General features: G+C 43.0%; 1 protein-coding gene across 18 annotated transcripts in view; it reads right to left on the bottom strand.

Moving 5' to 3' along the window:
* BIN1 (bridging integrator 1) overlaps positions 1-14322 on the bottom strand; it is a 115915-nt gene that overhangs the window by 45383 nt on the left and 56210 nt on the right. For all 18 annotated transcript variants that reach the window (XM_081197039.1, XM_081197028.1, XM_081197040.1 and 15 more), the window contains exons 3-6: positions 10630-10684; positions 9341-9435; positions 7698-7793; positions 659-766 (exon numbers count right to left, since the gene is read on the bottom strand). In XM_081197039.1, coding sequence (XP_081053165.1) covers positions 659-766; positions 7698-7793; positions 9341-9435; positions 10630-10684 — 354 coding nt within the window. The remainder of the gene's footprint in view (positions 1-658; positions 767-7697; positions 7794-9340; positions 9436-10629; positions 10685-14322) is intronic.

Below are 14322 nucleotides of genomic sequence, written 5' to 3'. Positions count from 1 at the left end.
CCTAGTCTCTCACCCAAGAGCATATCTAGGGCCGGGGAACAATCTGCTGCTAGCTGACACTTCAGCCTGGTGCCAGGACATGATTGTCCAATCAGAAGAGCATGGGCTCATCCAGAAGCCCTAGATGCTTTGACAATTGAGAAGAAAAGGAGACCACCAAGGAAGGGTAGCTCCTGGAGTCATTCTCCCTGCTGAGGCTGCAAGGAACAGCCTCCATCCTTCGAAGACTTCCCTTTCTTCCTTTCCTTAATTCCTTCATCTCAGCCACGGGCACCTGTTGACATACCATCTGTGCAGTAAAGTAACAGCTTCTGCACTGCTTTTCAATCACATTTTTCAGGAATTGTGTATGTTCTACCATTTGCTTTTTTGACTTGTAACAGGATACGTTCTCTGACGAAAGAAAGTTAGTTTATTTATTATGAAATGCTCTGAAAAAGGACATAGCTAGAGACATTAACATATTAATACTATACTTTCTTCTAAGGGAAAATAAATAGTAGTAGTTTCATATTTGGAAAAACAAAACCACCAACAATATCCTAAATTACTTAGTTAAGGAGAGAGAGAGAGAGAGAGAGAGAGAGAGAGAGAGAGAGAGAGAGAGAGAGAGATGATTTAGGATGTCATATCTGGTCAAGGGCACTGGGCACTTTACCTTGGCAATTTTAGCATCATCTTTTTTCTTTGCAGTCTGTAGAGATTCATAATGGTGCCTGGCACTGTCGTAATCTACAAGTTTCCTTCCCCGCTTAGCAATGCGAGACTGGAAGAAGGTAGAGAGGGGAAAGAAAGGGAGAAAAATATCATTTGAACACCAGAGCCATGCTAATTAGTGGACTAATGATCTTTACAGTCGTCTACAGCTCACATACATACTGCTCAGGATGCCAACACTCTGCAATTATTGCAATTGTTTACACTGAAACATTCTAAAGTGGCAAGGTGGTCAGTAGAAATCAAAAGACATCCATTCAACCTTTGCCTACACAGGAGTTATTACAGAACTGGAGAGTTTTTAGAGAGGGAATTTTAGGAGGGTTTCCCTGGGTGGGGGATTGTGTTTGTGTGTGTGTGTGTGTGTGTGTGTGTACTTCAGGGTTACACAGAGTCTGATAGTACTTCTCTTTTGTGTATCAGTGGAGTGATTTTGGCTACAAACTATATAAATCTTGAGCATGGAAAGACTCCAATTAGCATTAGTATAGCAGCTTACTTAACAGGCAGTAAGCAAGGAAATTCCACTATTTAGCAAGAATGTTGTGTAATTTTCTTAGTCTTTATTCGTGCATTTTCAGTAGTAAATGTCAAGTGGGTGCTACATTACGGGAATTCGGTGGCTGTGGAAACGTACCGGACCCGGTCGGATTATACAATAGTAAATACAGATAAAGAACCCCCTAGTCCTCTCTCCCTGACCCCACCATTCATTGCATGTGTATATACCATTCACACAGAGGTAAGTTGTTCAACAAGATTGTTTGTAAATATTGAGATCAATTGCAGGCATTAGCCAATATCTTGCTAACATTGCTTTTAAGTATCCATTTTATTACACAATCGAGGATGATCTCCAATGGCAACTTCCCACATAAAAAAATGTTCCTTGTCATTCTGCCAAGCAGAAACTCTTTTAAATCCACCCTTATATGGTCAAATGTCAAAAAAGGTTTTTGTTTATTTTTCAGGATGAAATTAAATAAATCTGACCATTCAATAATACTGAGCAAGTAATACTGAGTTGTGATTCTAAATTCATGTTAGCAATTGAAAGAGCACTAGCAGGTGGTCAGTAGTTTTTCCGACGCTGAAAGTGTCTGGAAGTCAAGGAACAATCTTCAGAACACAAATTCACACCAAATGCAGCCGCTTGTCACCCCACAGACACTGAGGGAGGACATTGGCACATAAGAGAGGGGGAATCAGCTGTTTGCAACAGGAGGAAAGGTCTGATTGACTCCAGGGTCCAGTAACCACCATGGGATACAAATCCTTACTCAGCCTAACCTAGCCCATACAGATTGGTTTTTTGGTGTGTTTTTTTTGAAGCATTCGTACTTTGGCCTTTCCTTCTAAAAGGCTGCTGAAAATATTAACTACCATATTTTTTGCTCTATAAGACGCACCAGACCATAAGATGCACCTAGTTTTTGGAGGAGGAAAACAAGGGAAAAAAATATTCTGAATCTCAGGCACCAGAACAGCAAGAGGGATCGCTGCGCAGTGAAAGCAGCAATCCCTCTTGCTGTTCTGGCTTCTGGGATAACTGTGCAGCCTGCATTCGCTCCATAAGACGCACACACATTTCCCCTTACTTTTTAGGAGGGAAAAAGTGAGTCTTATAGAGCAAAAAATACAGTATTTAAAATATCAATTACAAAAACATCAAAACACTAAACACAATAAAACAACAACATTACACCCCCATTAGCAGTTAATCATATTATATAAGCGATAATCATCTTCCCACAGCAAAAGTGGTCCATGTTCATACATTCAGTTTCCTATTACAGTCATACATTGGAAATTGAATGGAATCCATTCCAGAAGTCCGTTCTACTTCCAAAACGTTCAAAAACCAAATCGTGGCTTCTGATTGGCTGCAGGAAGCTACTGCCGCCAATCAGAAGCCGCAGAAGCCCCGCCGGATGTTCGGGTTTCAAAAAAACTTCCAGGTTTGCAGCATTCAGGAACCAAAACATCAAAGATCCAGGGCGTTCAGGATCCAAGGTACAACTGTACACCACTTATGATCACAAGGTGGTTCCAAACTCTAATAAACAATTTAAAACCAGCATTAAAATACCGTATTTTTCGCTCTATCGGACGCACTTTTTCCCCTTCAAAAATGAAGGGGAAATGTGTGTGCATCCTACGGAGCGAATGCAGGATCCTCGGCTTCGCCGCAAGGCGCCTGACCTGGAAGCCGGAGGAGGAACAGAAGGGACTCCTTCTGTTCCTTCTCCCGCTTTGCGGCAATGCGCCTTTCCAGCGAAGCCAGAGGAGGAACAGAAGGGTCTCCTTATGTTCCTTCTCCAGCTTCGCTGAAGGGCGCTGCGCCTTCTCCCTCTCTGTGCAGCACCTCTCCTGTGAAAGAGAGGCGCTGCGCAGAGAGAGAGAAGGTGCAGCACCCCTTGAGCAGCGCGCCTGTCCAGCGAAGCCCGAGGAGGAACAGAAGGGTCTCCTTCTATTCCTTCTGCTTTGCAGCGACGCACCTGTCCAGCGAAGCCGGAGGAGGAACAGAAGGGTCTCCTTCTGTTCCTTCTCCAGCTTCGCTGAAGGGCGCTGCGCCTTCTCCCTCTCTGCGCAGAGAGAGAAGGCGCAGCGCCCCTTCAGCGACGCGCCTGTCCTGGCTTCTGCTTTAGCCCTGCGCAGCCTCTTCGGGCAGGGGGAGCCTTCATCCCGCTGCCCTGAAGAGGCTTGGCGCTGTTATCCCAGAAGCCAGAACAGCCACACGGTATCCCAGAAGCCAGATCCCTCTTGCTGTTCTGGCTTCTGGGGTTCAGAATAAGTTTTTCTTGTTTTCCGCCTCCCAAAACTAGGTGCGCCCTATGGTCCAGTGCGCCCTATGGAGTGAAAAATACGGTAACGTCCATAGTACAATAGAGCAAGCAGATGTCAATTCATAGTTAATCTCATCCAGATTAACTTCCTCCAAACGGACATGATGAAGAGGTAATTCTTTAACGGGTGCTGAAAACATCAAATCAAATGATTGTATCAGACAGCCACTGTCTCTACTGCCTTTTCAGCATCTATTGAAGACCCTCTGTTTTCTACAAGCCTTTTGACATGGAGATTCTTATCCCAGACTCTATCTGTACTGGACTTGAACTTTGTTTTTTATATCTATTTCTATTATTCATCGATTCAAGGTGTTTCATGGGAAGCAATTCACAAATGAAATAAATAAAATAAATGTGGCAAAACCCACTGAAGGTAGATTGGACATCACATTCCACAGTCAGAGGCCGCCCTCTTAAATAACTGCTACACTTCTTCAAAAAGTAGGTGACAATTCAGGAACAACTGGCATGAAGTGTTATGTTTGCCAAGTCTAACAACAAACCATGTAAACATTTCAAGGAATTACGCAGTGCCCTCTTTTAAGAACATGTGGCTTTTGTTGCATCTATTTCTCAGTCTGTCCATTGTGCACTCTCTCACCCCTTTCCTGGGCTTGCCAGACCAGCTGCAGTTCATTCATGCTTCATCCATCTCTGGTTTAATTAAATTCCCAGTACAGCACTGAATGCAGCCACTGGGCATCTTTCAAGAACTCAGCAGAATTAAAAACACCAGAACAGATTCCAGATGCTCCTAACAAGGAAGCCACTTTAAATTAAGAAGGCCTTTAAAGCCACCAGAAAGATTCGCCTACTAATATTTCAGTGGTTATGGAAAAGATGCATGTAAAACAGCTGGTATTTCACCTCTACTGTCTGAAACATTCTCAACTAATAGTAAGAAAAGCGAGTGGGATGGAGTGGAGAAACTATTGTACTTGGACAGTAGAGACCTGGGTTCAGGACCCATATTAGATGAACTTGGGCAAAGTCTCAACCTGACCTATCTCAGAGGGTTGCTATGAGGATTAAAAATGGGATAACCCCGTGTACACCCTCCTGAGCAAATGTGATAAATAAGATGAGGGTGGAGAGAGAGAGAGAGAGGGAGGGAGGGAGGGAGGGAGGGAGGGAGGGAGGGAGGGAGGGGGAGAGAGATGAAACTCCATGAAATGAGGAAGCCCCTAACAGTGAAATATGACGTTTTCTCAAAACTAAGTCCCATTGTGTGCAATTGGGCTTAGTCTCAGGGAGTGTGTTCAGAATTACGCTGTGCTGCTGCAAAGCTACAATCCTATGCATACTGAACTTTGGAACACCATGCTGAATTCAGTGGAACTTATTACTTCTAAGTAAACAACAACAACAACAACAACAGTGGAAGTCCTTCCCACTATTTAGAGGAGCTCAATGAAATCTCCTTAATAATTCTTCAAGATCCTTTGGAACACCAAGGAATTAATGTAGCTTCTGCATTTCCTTAATTGAAATATAGACGTTTTAATACCCGGCAACCACCCAAGGGTGATACATTCATGCACACACTTTCCCATATCCCAGGACAGAAGGGGTCTTCTGGGTGCAAATTAACTAGAGTGTGAACTCTAAACTGAGGAGGGAGGAGCCCTCCATTTCTATATATATAGTCTGACAGCCACTGACTGTTGACAGAGTTATGAAAAGGAGGCTCTCCTGAGCTCTAAGCTGTTCCTGCTGAAGAGTTTCCAGCAAGTGGCCAACCAGGTCGGCAGAAACTTACGTATGGCACCAACTAAAGAAAAACTACAGCCACAGGTTATCCATGTAGCTGCCTGATACTAAATGGAGGAGAAAACACATAAACACAGTATCTTTTGCAGAATGGATTAACTGAAAGAGAAAGGGAGGGCAGCTTGCTTTTGTCTCCCCTTTTGGGATTCAGCTAAGGGGGTTAAACGGGGTATCTGATTTCACTGGGAGAAAGCCAAGCTGACCTTTTCCATGTGGGAACGTAGTTACAAGTACTGCCATATGGCAAATACATCTCCTTTTTTCAACCTTCTCAAAGCCATTCAGGAATTGGGAGAGGAGCAGTCACAGGATAGAATCCAGCATTTGGGAAAGTTCTCAGGAGAGGACAGGAATTATCCCTAGCAAATGTATGCCTTTTTTAAAAAAAAAAAAACTTTTTCTCCCCCAAATAACTTTGCCAGATGCAAGCCATCCCTGAAAAGTACATAGCCAGCAATAATGGATTCCTTGTTATGATGTTTCCTTCGGGGGAGAGGGGGTATTGAAGGAAGGAGAGAAAGAATAAGGAGCAGGACCCTTCTGCTGAAACTAGATATACCTTCATACACTTACAAAAGAGGATAATTCATCCACAAATGCATTATTTATTTATTTTCAATTTTTCAAATGAACTTTCTTTAATTCACATCTATATATATTGCAGAACTGCATAAATTAAATTAAGATTTACATAGGCTTTGTTTACATAATATATTCTACACGCACAGCTTCAGCTCTTGTGATGCACAGCAAGTGATGCACAGAATGTGCATTTTTGCACAAAATATGCACAGTCCCATGTTGGCTTTTAGGTCTTTTCATTTTTTTTAAAGAGCTTTAGGCAAATTAAAGAAAAGGTACCACTTCATTATACACGAATTATGATGATGATGATGATGATGAAGATGTAGAAATTAAATGAGACCAAAAAAACCCCTGAACAGATCTTGTTCCCATGCTAATCTTATATATGCTTAAGGCCATCAGATAAATGGATCAGAGTTGGATACAGGGGAAGAAAATAATGTATCTGAAAGAGGAAACTATAAAAGAAAGTATTTGTGCATGTTACATGGGGAGGGGGAGTGTAACACAGAAGTTAACATCTGCCAGGAAATTGAGCAAGGAATCTTTTTCATCATACTGAATAGTGCTTCCTGATGCAACACACATTCTACAATGTTGGCAAACCTCTTATTGCAAATGAGATTCATCTAGCCCCCTCCTCCCTAATTCTATCTCTGGTGCTGTGCCGGTGATGTCTCCAGTGTGTCTTTTTTAATCATCCTCTGTCAAATAATGAGGAAAGAAAATGAATTTGAAATTTATAAAAAAGGACAGAGAAAACTTTAGTGAAATGCTCATGGGTGGGGGGGGGCAAGGCTTTTGTGGTGCTTATCTTCCCTTTTGAGGTGGTCAATCAGTGTTTGTCAGTGCTCTTTCTTTCATTCTACAAATCATCTCACCAGTGGTTGCACGCTGCAGCCTTCCCAGGTGCCCATGTCCAGAGGAAGACATCACAAGGACACTCCTCCCAGCATGGGGGGCTTTATCAGATCAAGTAGGACAGGCAGCCAGGGGAGGCTGCAGAGTGCTAGAGAAATGTTTACTGGAAAGAAACTGCACAGGCACCCTCAGCCCCCGAACAACAATAAGGTAAGATCAAAACCCCACCCACACTGAAAATTCTAAGGGAATTCTGCCCTGAGAATGAAGCAGGGAAATAAGGAAATCTGCTTCTCAGGGAAGGAAATATTTTCAGAATTTGGAGGACACATCTCAGCACAGCACTAGTTTCATGAAAAACTACAATTGTTCTGGAGGGGCTTTTACTTTCAAACATCTAGCAGAAACACTGCTCCCAGATTCGTGTGATTTTTATGTTTTTAGTCACACCAAGGCTAGCAGTATGTTAATTATTGTTTGTATGTTTTAAAATCGTATTGTATTTGTTTTCATGTGTTTATGAAGACAGGCAAGCTCTGAACTAATGATTTATTCATTCCCACGAAAGACTGTGTTTTTAGAGCAAGAAGCCCAAGTCCTCTCTAGGGCTCAAGGGAGAGAAACAAATTGTATTGAACTCGATTTCAATTGTTGCCATCCTGGCAAGTAAAGATTCATCTTCAAGTCTTGCGCAGTGGTCTACTTTATCACTAAGGTTTGAGGGTGAAACCTCTGCATCACTCTGAACGACTAAAAAAATAGATAAAATCTGCTAGTCGTTATTTCCACCATTGCCCAAAGTAGACAAGATAAGATCCCACAGAGTTCCTTACAAAACTCTTCCTTGATGCATAGTTCACACAAACTCCATTTTTTAAAAAAGGAACACAACAGAAAGTAAAGGAAACTGCATACTTTTATGTCTGGGAACTGGCCGAGGTAGGTGTCCATAGTTAGCAGTGCCTGATCCACCAGCTTCTGATGAAAGTCTGTCCACAGCAGGTCACTGTTCTAGAAGAATATAAGGAAACATGTAATCTATCAGCAGCAACAGTGCAAAACATGGCAACACTATGCTTTTTTGTGGATCATTTCACACATTTGTCTGGAGGGCAAACCCAGACTTAGAAACGAGCTGCCATTGTTTCTCAAAACACTGATAGGAGTACCTGTAAGATACATGTCTCATACATGTTTCAGATATGTTTATTATGTTGATATCTACTTTCTAAAGAGATGTGCATGTTAAAAAAAACCACTGGAAACTATGCCTAACCTCTTCTTTTTCTTCGCTTTTACAAAGCTCCTGTAACTTCAAATGCTACACAGACCTCCTGAAATTCAACAGGCAAAGAATTCATTGTCACTACATCTCCCATGCAGCGAAGGAAAGCTGGGTCTGCAGAATTTCTGTCTGCCATGCTGCAGGTGGGGGCCAGAAGCAGTCAGTGGAGAAGGGAGGCAATGCACACCAACAGCGGCATCACTATAGCTTAAGGTGAAACATTATGCTTTTGTTGTTACAATGCAGAATATTTAAGATCACATGGCTGGTGTAGCGTGGCATAGAATACATTGGCCTGGTTCCAATGACATGACATTATATGAACAAGCCTGCTTAAGCCATGGGCTCATGTGTTCCTCCCACTCCACTCTCCCCCTACTTCCTCTGGTGAGGCCACAAGGAGGAAGCACCCACTTCCTACTTAAACCTAACAACAGTTTTTGGTTATAGCTGAAAGGGAAAAGTTGTGGTCAATTTCACTATACAGTGGAACCTTGGTTCTCAAATGGCTTAGTTGGCAAACAAATCGGCTCCTGGATGCCGAAAACCCAGAAGTAAGTATTCCAGTTTTCAAATGGTTTTCAGAAGCCAAATGTCCAATGCAGCTTCCGCTTGAGTGCAGGAAAATCCTGCAGCCAGTCAGAAGCCGCATATTGGTTCCACTGTAGTTTACTAAAACATTTTCAGTCTTAATGATAAATCATGGACAAGCAAGATCGGGAGCAGTCAGTAGTGAGGGCTGCTACTGCACACCTAGCCTCCCAGCAGCAGAGTTCCTGCTGCTTATCGGGAGGGAGATGTGGTGAAGAGGGTGATGCTGTGCAGGCACAATGGCAGGAGTGCCTCCTCACTGACTGCTCCTGTACACAGGATGCCTCCAACAAGTTGCTTGGGACCACACTGGAGAAGGGGTAAGGGGAAGTGCATGCCAGAGGCTTCAGCAGATCTATTCATAGAATCATAGAATTGTAGAGTTGGAAGGGACCACGAGGGTCATCCAATCCAACCCCTTACAATGCTGGGATCGTTTGCCCAATGTGGGGCTCAAACCCACAACCCTGAGATTGTCACTTAGTCTACCGACTGAGCTATCCACAGGTATCACATTTTGCTGCATTGGCTGGGATACATGCATTGATAGATGCAGTGGTGTTGTCCAAACCAGGTCACTGTGCTATAACCCCAAAATCAGTTCAACAGCTATAGTCCCTATGAATGAATGAGGGAATGCAGATCGTAATACATAAGTGATGCTAATGGAACAGAACCTCACCTCTGATATTTTGTTAGTATCATCTCTTCCCGGCCAATCTGGCTCATACACTTCTTGCAAACACTCTGTCAGTTTCTTGGAGGCTTCGTGCATTGCTTGGAGACAGAAAAAAAAGAGACTCCAAATTTTGAATGACACAGTAGCGTCCCATCAAGTACCCAACCCAAAAAGCAAACAGGGGAAATGAATCTTCCTTATTGACCAAGGCCTTATCCCAAACCCATGGCAATTCTTTAAGAGAATTGTTTCCAAGGCAAGCAAAGCAGGGTGTATAACACAGAGGCAACACACACACAAACCAAGAGCTATTATATATATAACATATATTCCTCTAGTGCAGGCATCCAAGAGAGAAGTATAAATTTTTGTTTCAAAAATGTGTAAACCAATACTTTTGGAAGTGGCCAATTTTTAGATCTGAACATAAATAGATAGGGGGGATAGGGTTTGCATTTACATTTAAGTATTTACTTGGTCAATTTTTACAATGGACTGGATTTCTCTTTCTCTCCCTTCTCCCCTCTCTATAATCATAGAAAGCATATTGAGAGATCCTATATATAAACAAAAATATTAGAAAGAGAAAGGGGAGAGAGGGACCAACTGAGAAGTTAAGCTTCCCATTTCAATTGTTTGTCTAAACTCCATCCTGCATCAAAGGAATAAGTGCATCTTATAGAAGATGCCACTTACCAGTTACTGATCACATGAAATGCCACAGAGGACAAATCCCTTGATAGCAAGTGATCCCAGCATTTATAAACACCACTGGAGTCTTGTCTGAACATTGTGTTTTTGTGGCATGCACCCAGGGGATGAGAACTTCCCATGCTACATTAGAACAAAGTAGCAGCTGCCCCTGACAGATATTTGCTGTCCTCCACTGAAAGTTCCTGAAACTGCTTAGTTCTGTATGTGTAGTTTTCTCTAGTTAATGCAGACAGTGCCTCTTGGCTGGTATACTGGAGTGGCCAGTGTGGTGGGGCAGAGCACTGCTGCTTACCTGAGCAGGGTAGGGAGGGGTCAATGCCACGGTGTGGTTGGGACTATGTGGCACAGTGGCATAGCCTAATCCAGTGCTCCCTCCCTCACTTCCACCTTCCCCCATCCCAGAACTGTCCAGGTAAGTAGCAGTGACTCCGCTGTTGTGAGAGGGCAGCTCTGTAGCATCGCCCCACCATGCTGGCCACTCTTGACACCAAGAATAAAACACACACAAGCCCTGAGAGCATTTTCAGAATTGTCTTCTGTGGGGAGAATGACATCACAGCAATTTTTCCAGGTGTTACCTTTTACTGAAGCCAGGTATGTCCGGAGATCCTTCTGCAGCTTGCTTCCCTCTGTCTGAAAAGACAGTAAATGGAATCAGTAAGTAGGCTACACAGCAGCAAAATAAAATAAAAGGCAACAGTTTGTTTCCAGGCACAAGTAATCAAAAGTGCTGGCGTTGAATGAATGTTAGAATGATGTCAGAATGAAGTTAAGTGGTTTAAGCAGCAATGTTATAAAGGTGTATGTAAAAATGGATTGTTAACAGGTGAGAATCCAAAGTTATAATATATTATGTTAAAGGACTAAGATAAAAACAAAGAGGGAAAGAAATTGCTGAATTAACTAACTGAATTGGAATACAAATAAGGGAGGCGTGAGGAGGTCAGGGAAACAAGGAAATGAATGTAAGGTATGGAAAGACTGATGTATTTTTTAAAAAGTGTTTTTTATCTTTTTTTGTATTTGTATTTTTTCTTATTTTTTCTTTTGTCTTTCTTTTTCTTCTTTTTTTAATTCATGTAATTCTTTTCTTTGAAACCTTAATAAATATCATTTTTTTAAAAAAGCAAAAGTGCTGGTGTTGATCTTTCAAGCTCTCAAGAAAGGGTGGGGAACCTGTGGTCCTCCAGATGTTATTGGACTCCAACTCCCGTCAGCCCCAAGCAGCATGGTCAACGGTCAGGGGTTGTGAGATTTGTAGTACAACAAGTGAAGGCCCACAGATTCACCAACCCTGCTGCAAAGATCAGGATGCTTAGAAGAACAGCCTTCTCCCCTGTGAACCTGCCTAATCTCTAGGATCAACCTTTCACTATGCTTTCACCATGGGAGTGGCAAACAGAGAGAGGGCCTTCTTAGTGGCGGTGCTCCATTTATGGAACACTATCCCCAAACAAAGCCTTCACTCACGTGCCAGGTTAAGGCCTTTTTATGATGTCATTTGATTAATCAGAGAGTGTTCCCTTATTTCAACAGTCTACTTCAGAGAAAGGCAAACAAGAACGACAACCTTAATTTCATCAACTACAAGCACCACCAAGTACTTGGCAGCCAAAGTAGGGTCCCCAGTTTGATGCTGAATTGCAACTCCTTCTTGGGAGGGATCCTTTTCCAGCTTTGATTCGCAGACTTGACCAGCATTTCCAACACCTTTCAGATATGGCAGAACCTCTCCTCTCCCAATGGTTCTGTCTTCACAACTTATTTCCAAAGAACACAAAGGATAGAGGATAGTCATGTGCTGGTTGCCCTTTCACAGCTATATTTAACAAATGGTTGAGCAGGATTTTCTGCTACCACAAAAGCAGCTGAAGATCTTCCAAAAGGAGGATGCAGGGAAAGGGTGGGGGGTGCCATGGTCTGACAGTCATACATAATATTGCATTTCAATTTTTCTTTCATCTCAGTAAAGGGGGCTTTAAAGAGAGCAAACTCACAGAACATCTGCCTCAGGTGCTACTAAGCTTTGAGGAGGCGTTTCCTACTATTATTCTCCTCTTTCAAGTAGTGCAGTTAAGTAATCTTAAACTAAATTTAGACTCCAGACTTACCGGTTGTTTGGATGGCATTGTATGTTATTTCACTTATTTTGAAATAAGTGAGAAAGTCATGTACCGAGGGTCCCTCCTGCTCATTCTGTGGAATGGAGCCCTGCCTGGATGGCTGCCCCCATATCCTGCCCCATTTAATGGCACAACTCCCTGTCTCTTGCACAGTTACATCGTTCACCTGTTCAGATTGCTAGCTGTCATTTCATAGCAAATCCCAACACATCCTCAAAGTCCTCACAGGGAATGAATAACGGCAGCAGCATCATTCATTATTCACCCATCACAGACGGACATAGTGCTCCAACCCAGTGTTTACAGTAAAAGGAAAGGAGCAGGATGGATAAGGTTGTTTAATCAATCCCAGCAGCTCACAGTTGATTCCCGAGAACAGATTTGCTATTTAGACAGTTGATACGAACATTTTCAGCCAGCAACTTTGCTGCTTTAAGGAACCCTTTTTCACCCTTCAATCACAAGAGAGGCTCATTATTCCTGCACACCCAAATGTCTCTGTGGCTAAATGAGTACCACAAAATTAGAAAGTTAGAAGGGGGGGTGGAGAAAGAAACTGCCTTCCCCAAGCTGGTACCTTCCAAACATTCTGGACTATGGCTCACATCAGCCCTGTCCGGCATGGCCACTGGTTAGGAAAGATGGGAGTTGTCGTCCAAAACTCTGGAGATACCAAGTTGGGAAAGGTTGACCTATGGAGAGCAGATGAGCTATTGCTTTGACCAAAGTAGGCTGTAACCATATTCTCCCTTCTCTAACCAACAGAACAAGTCCATGTCCAACATCATTTCTAGCATTCCTCCCTCCCACAGAAGACCCTAACTGGTGTTCTGAACTCAACCACAACTCTCTCTGTAAGTCAAAAGAACATGCTGGGAATTATTTTTAGCATTGATGCTTTCCCTGCCAACCACTCCCACAAGCAGGGAATGTCTGCATATGCAGCCCACCTGTTCCCTGCCAGCAGATCAAGGCTGCCTCCCTGCACAAGCAGAGCCTTCGAGCAGCTCCAGGTGTAACAGAAAGAGGCATGAGAAAACTGCTTGTCACGTCAGCAGCTGCCATGCACGAGACCAGGATCATTTCTTGATAAGCATCCATTTGCAAGCACTATAATACATAAACATTATGTGCCACTCTTAATAATATACACCCCCGAGAAGTCTGCAGTGAGAATTTAAAAAGTCAATGCAAACTTAACAAATGCAAAACACACGCTCTTTTGAAAGGAAAGAGTAGGCTATGCAATAAAACTACCGGTATTTCTGAAGAAGATAATAGTTTCAAGTCTGGTGCCTAAGAGATAGCAAAGCAGACACCAAGCCAGTTTGTTGAAGGGAATTCTACAATCAGTGTGTCACAGATGAAAATTATTGCCCCTGGTCACCACCCACCCTATGAGCTACATAGGAAGCTACCGTATTTTTTGCTCTATAAGACTCACTTTTTCCCTCCTAAAAAGTAAGGGGAAATGTATGTGCGTCTTATGGAGCGAATGCAGGCTGCGCAGCTATCCCAGAAGCCAGAACAGCAAAAGGGATCGCTGCTTTCGCTGCGCTTCTGGAATTCAGAATTTTTTTTCTTGTTTTCCTCCTCCAAAAACTAGGTGTATCTTACAGTCTGGTGCGTCTTATAGAGCGAAAAATACTGTACTTTATTCAAAGTCAGACCATTGGTCCCTCTAGCTCAGCATTGTTTACACTAGGGTTTCCCAAACTTGCTAGCCAGGGATGATGGGGACTGTAGTCCAGAAACAGATGGAGACCCACGTTTGGGAAACCCTGGTCTACACTGACTGGAAGTGGCTCTCAAAGACAAGGGTTCATCTCCCAGCCCTGCCTGGAGATGCTGGTGATTAAACCTGGGACCTTCTGTATTCAAAGCAGATGCTCTACCACTTGAGTTATGGCAATCCACATCTCTTTCAGCTCCATTCATATCAGATGCTGGTATCTTACATTGAATATATCTTAAAATAGCTTTCTTGGATCCCAGAATGAAACCGGCTAAGGGAGCTGGGCATGTTTAGCCTGGAGAAGAGGAGGTTAAGGGGTGATATGATGTTGTTGTTGTTGTTTAGTCGTTTAGTCGTGTCCGACTCTTCGTGACCCCATGGACCAGAACACGCCAGGCACCCCTGTCCTCCAC

This window comes from Podarcis bocagei (assembly GCF_964188305.1).
Source record: "Podarcis bocagei genome assembly, chromosome: 1".
In the NCBI taxonomy this organism is placed as follows: Eukaryota; Metazoa; Chordata; class Lepidosauria; order Squamata; family Lacertidae; genus Podarcis; species Podarcis bocagei.
Note: the sequence above shows the minus strand (reverse complement) of the source record. Positions and strands in the feature narration are given on the sequence as shown.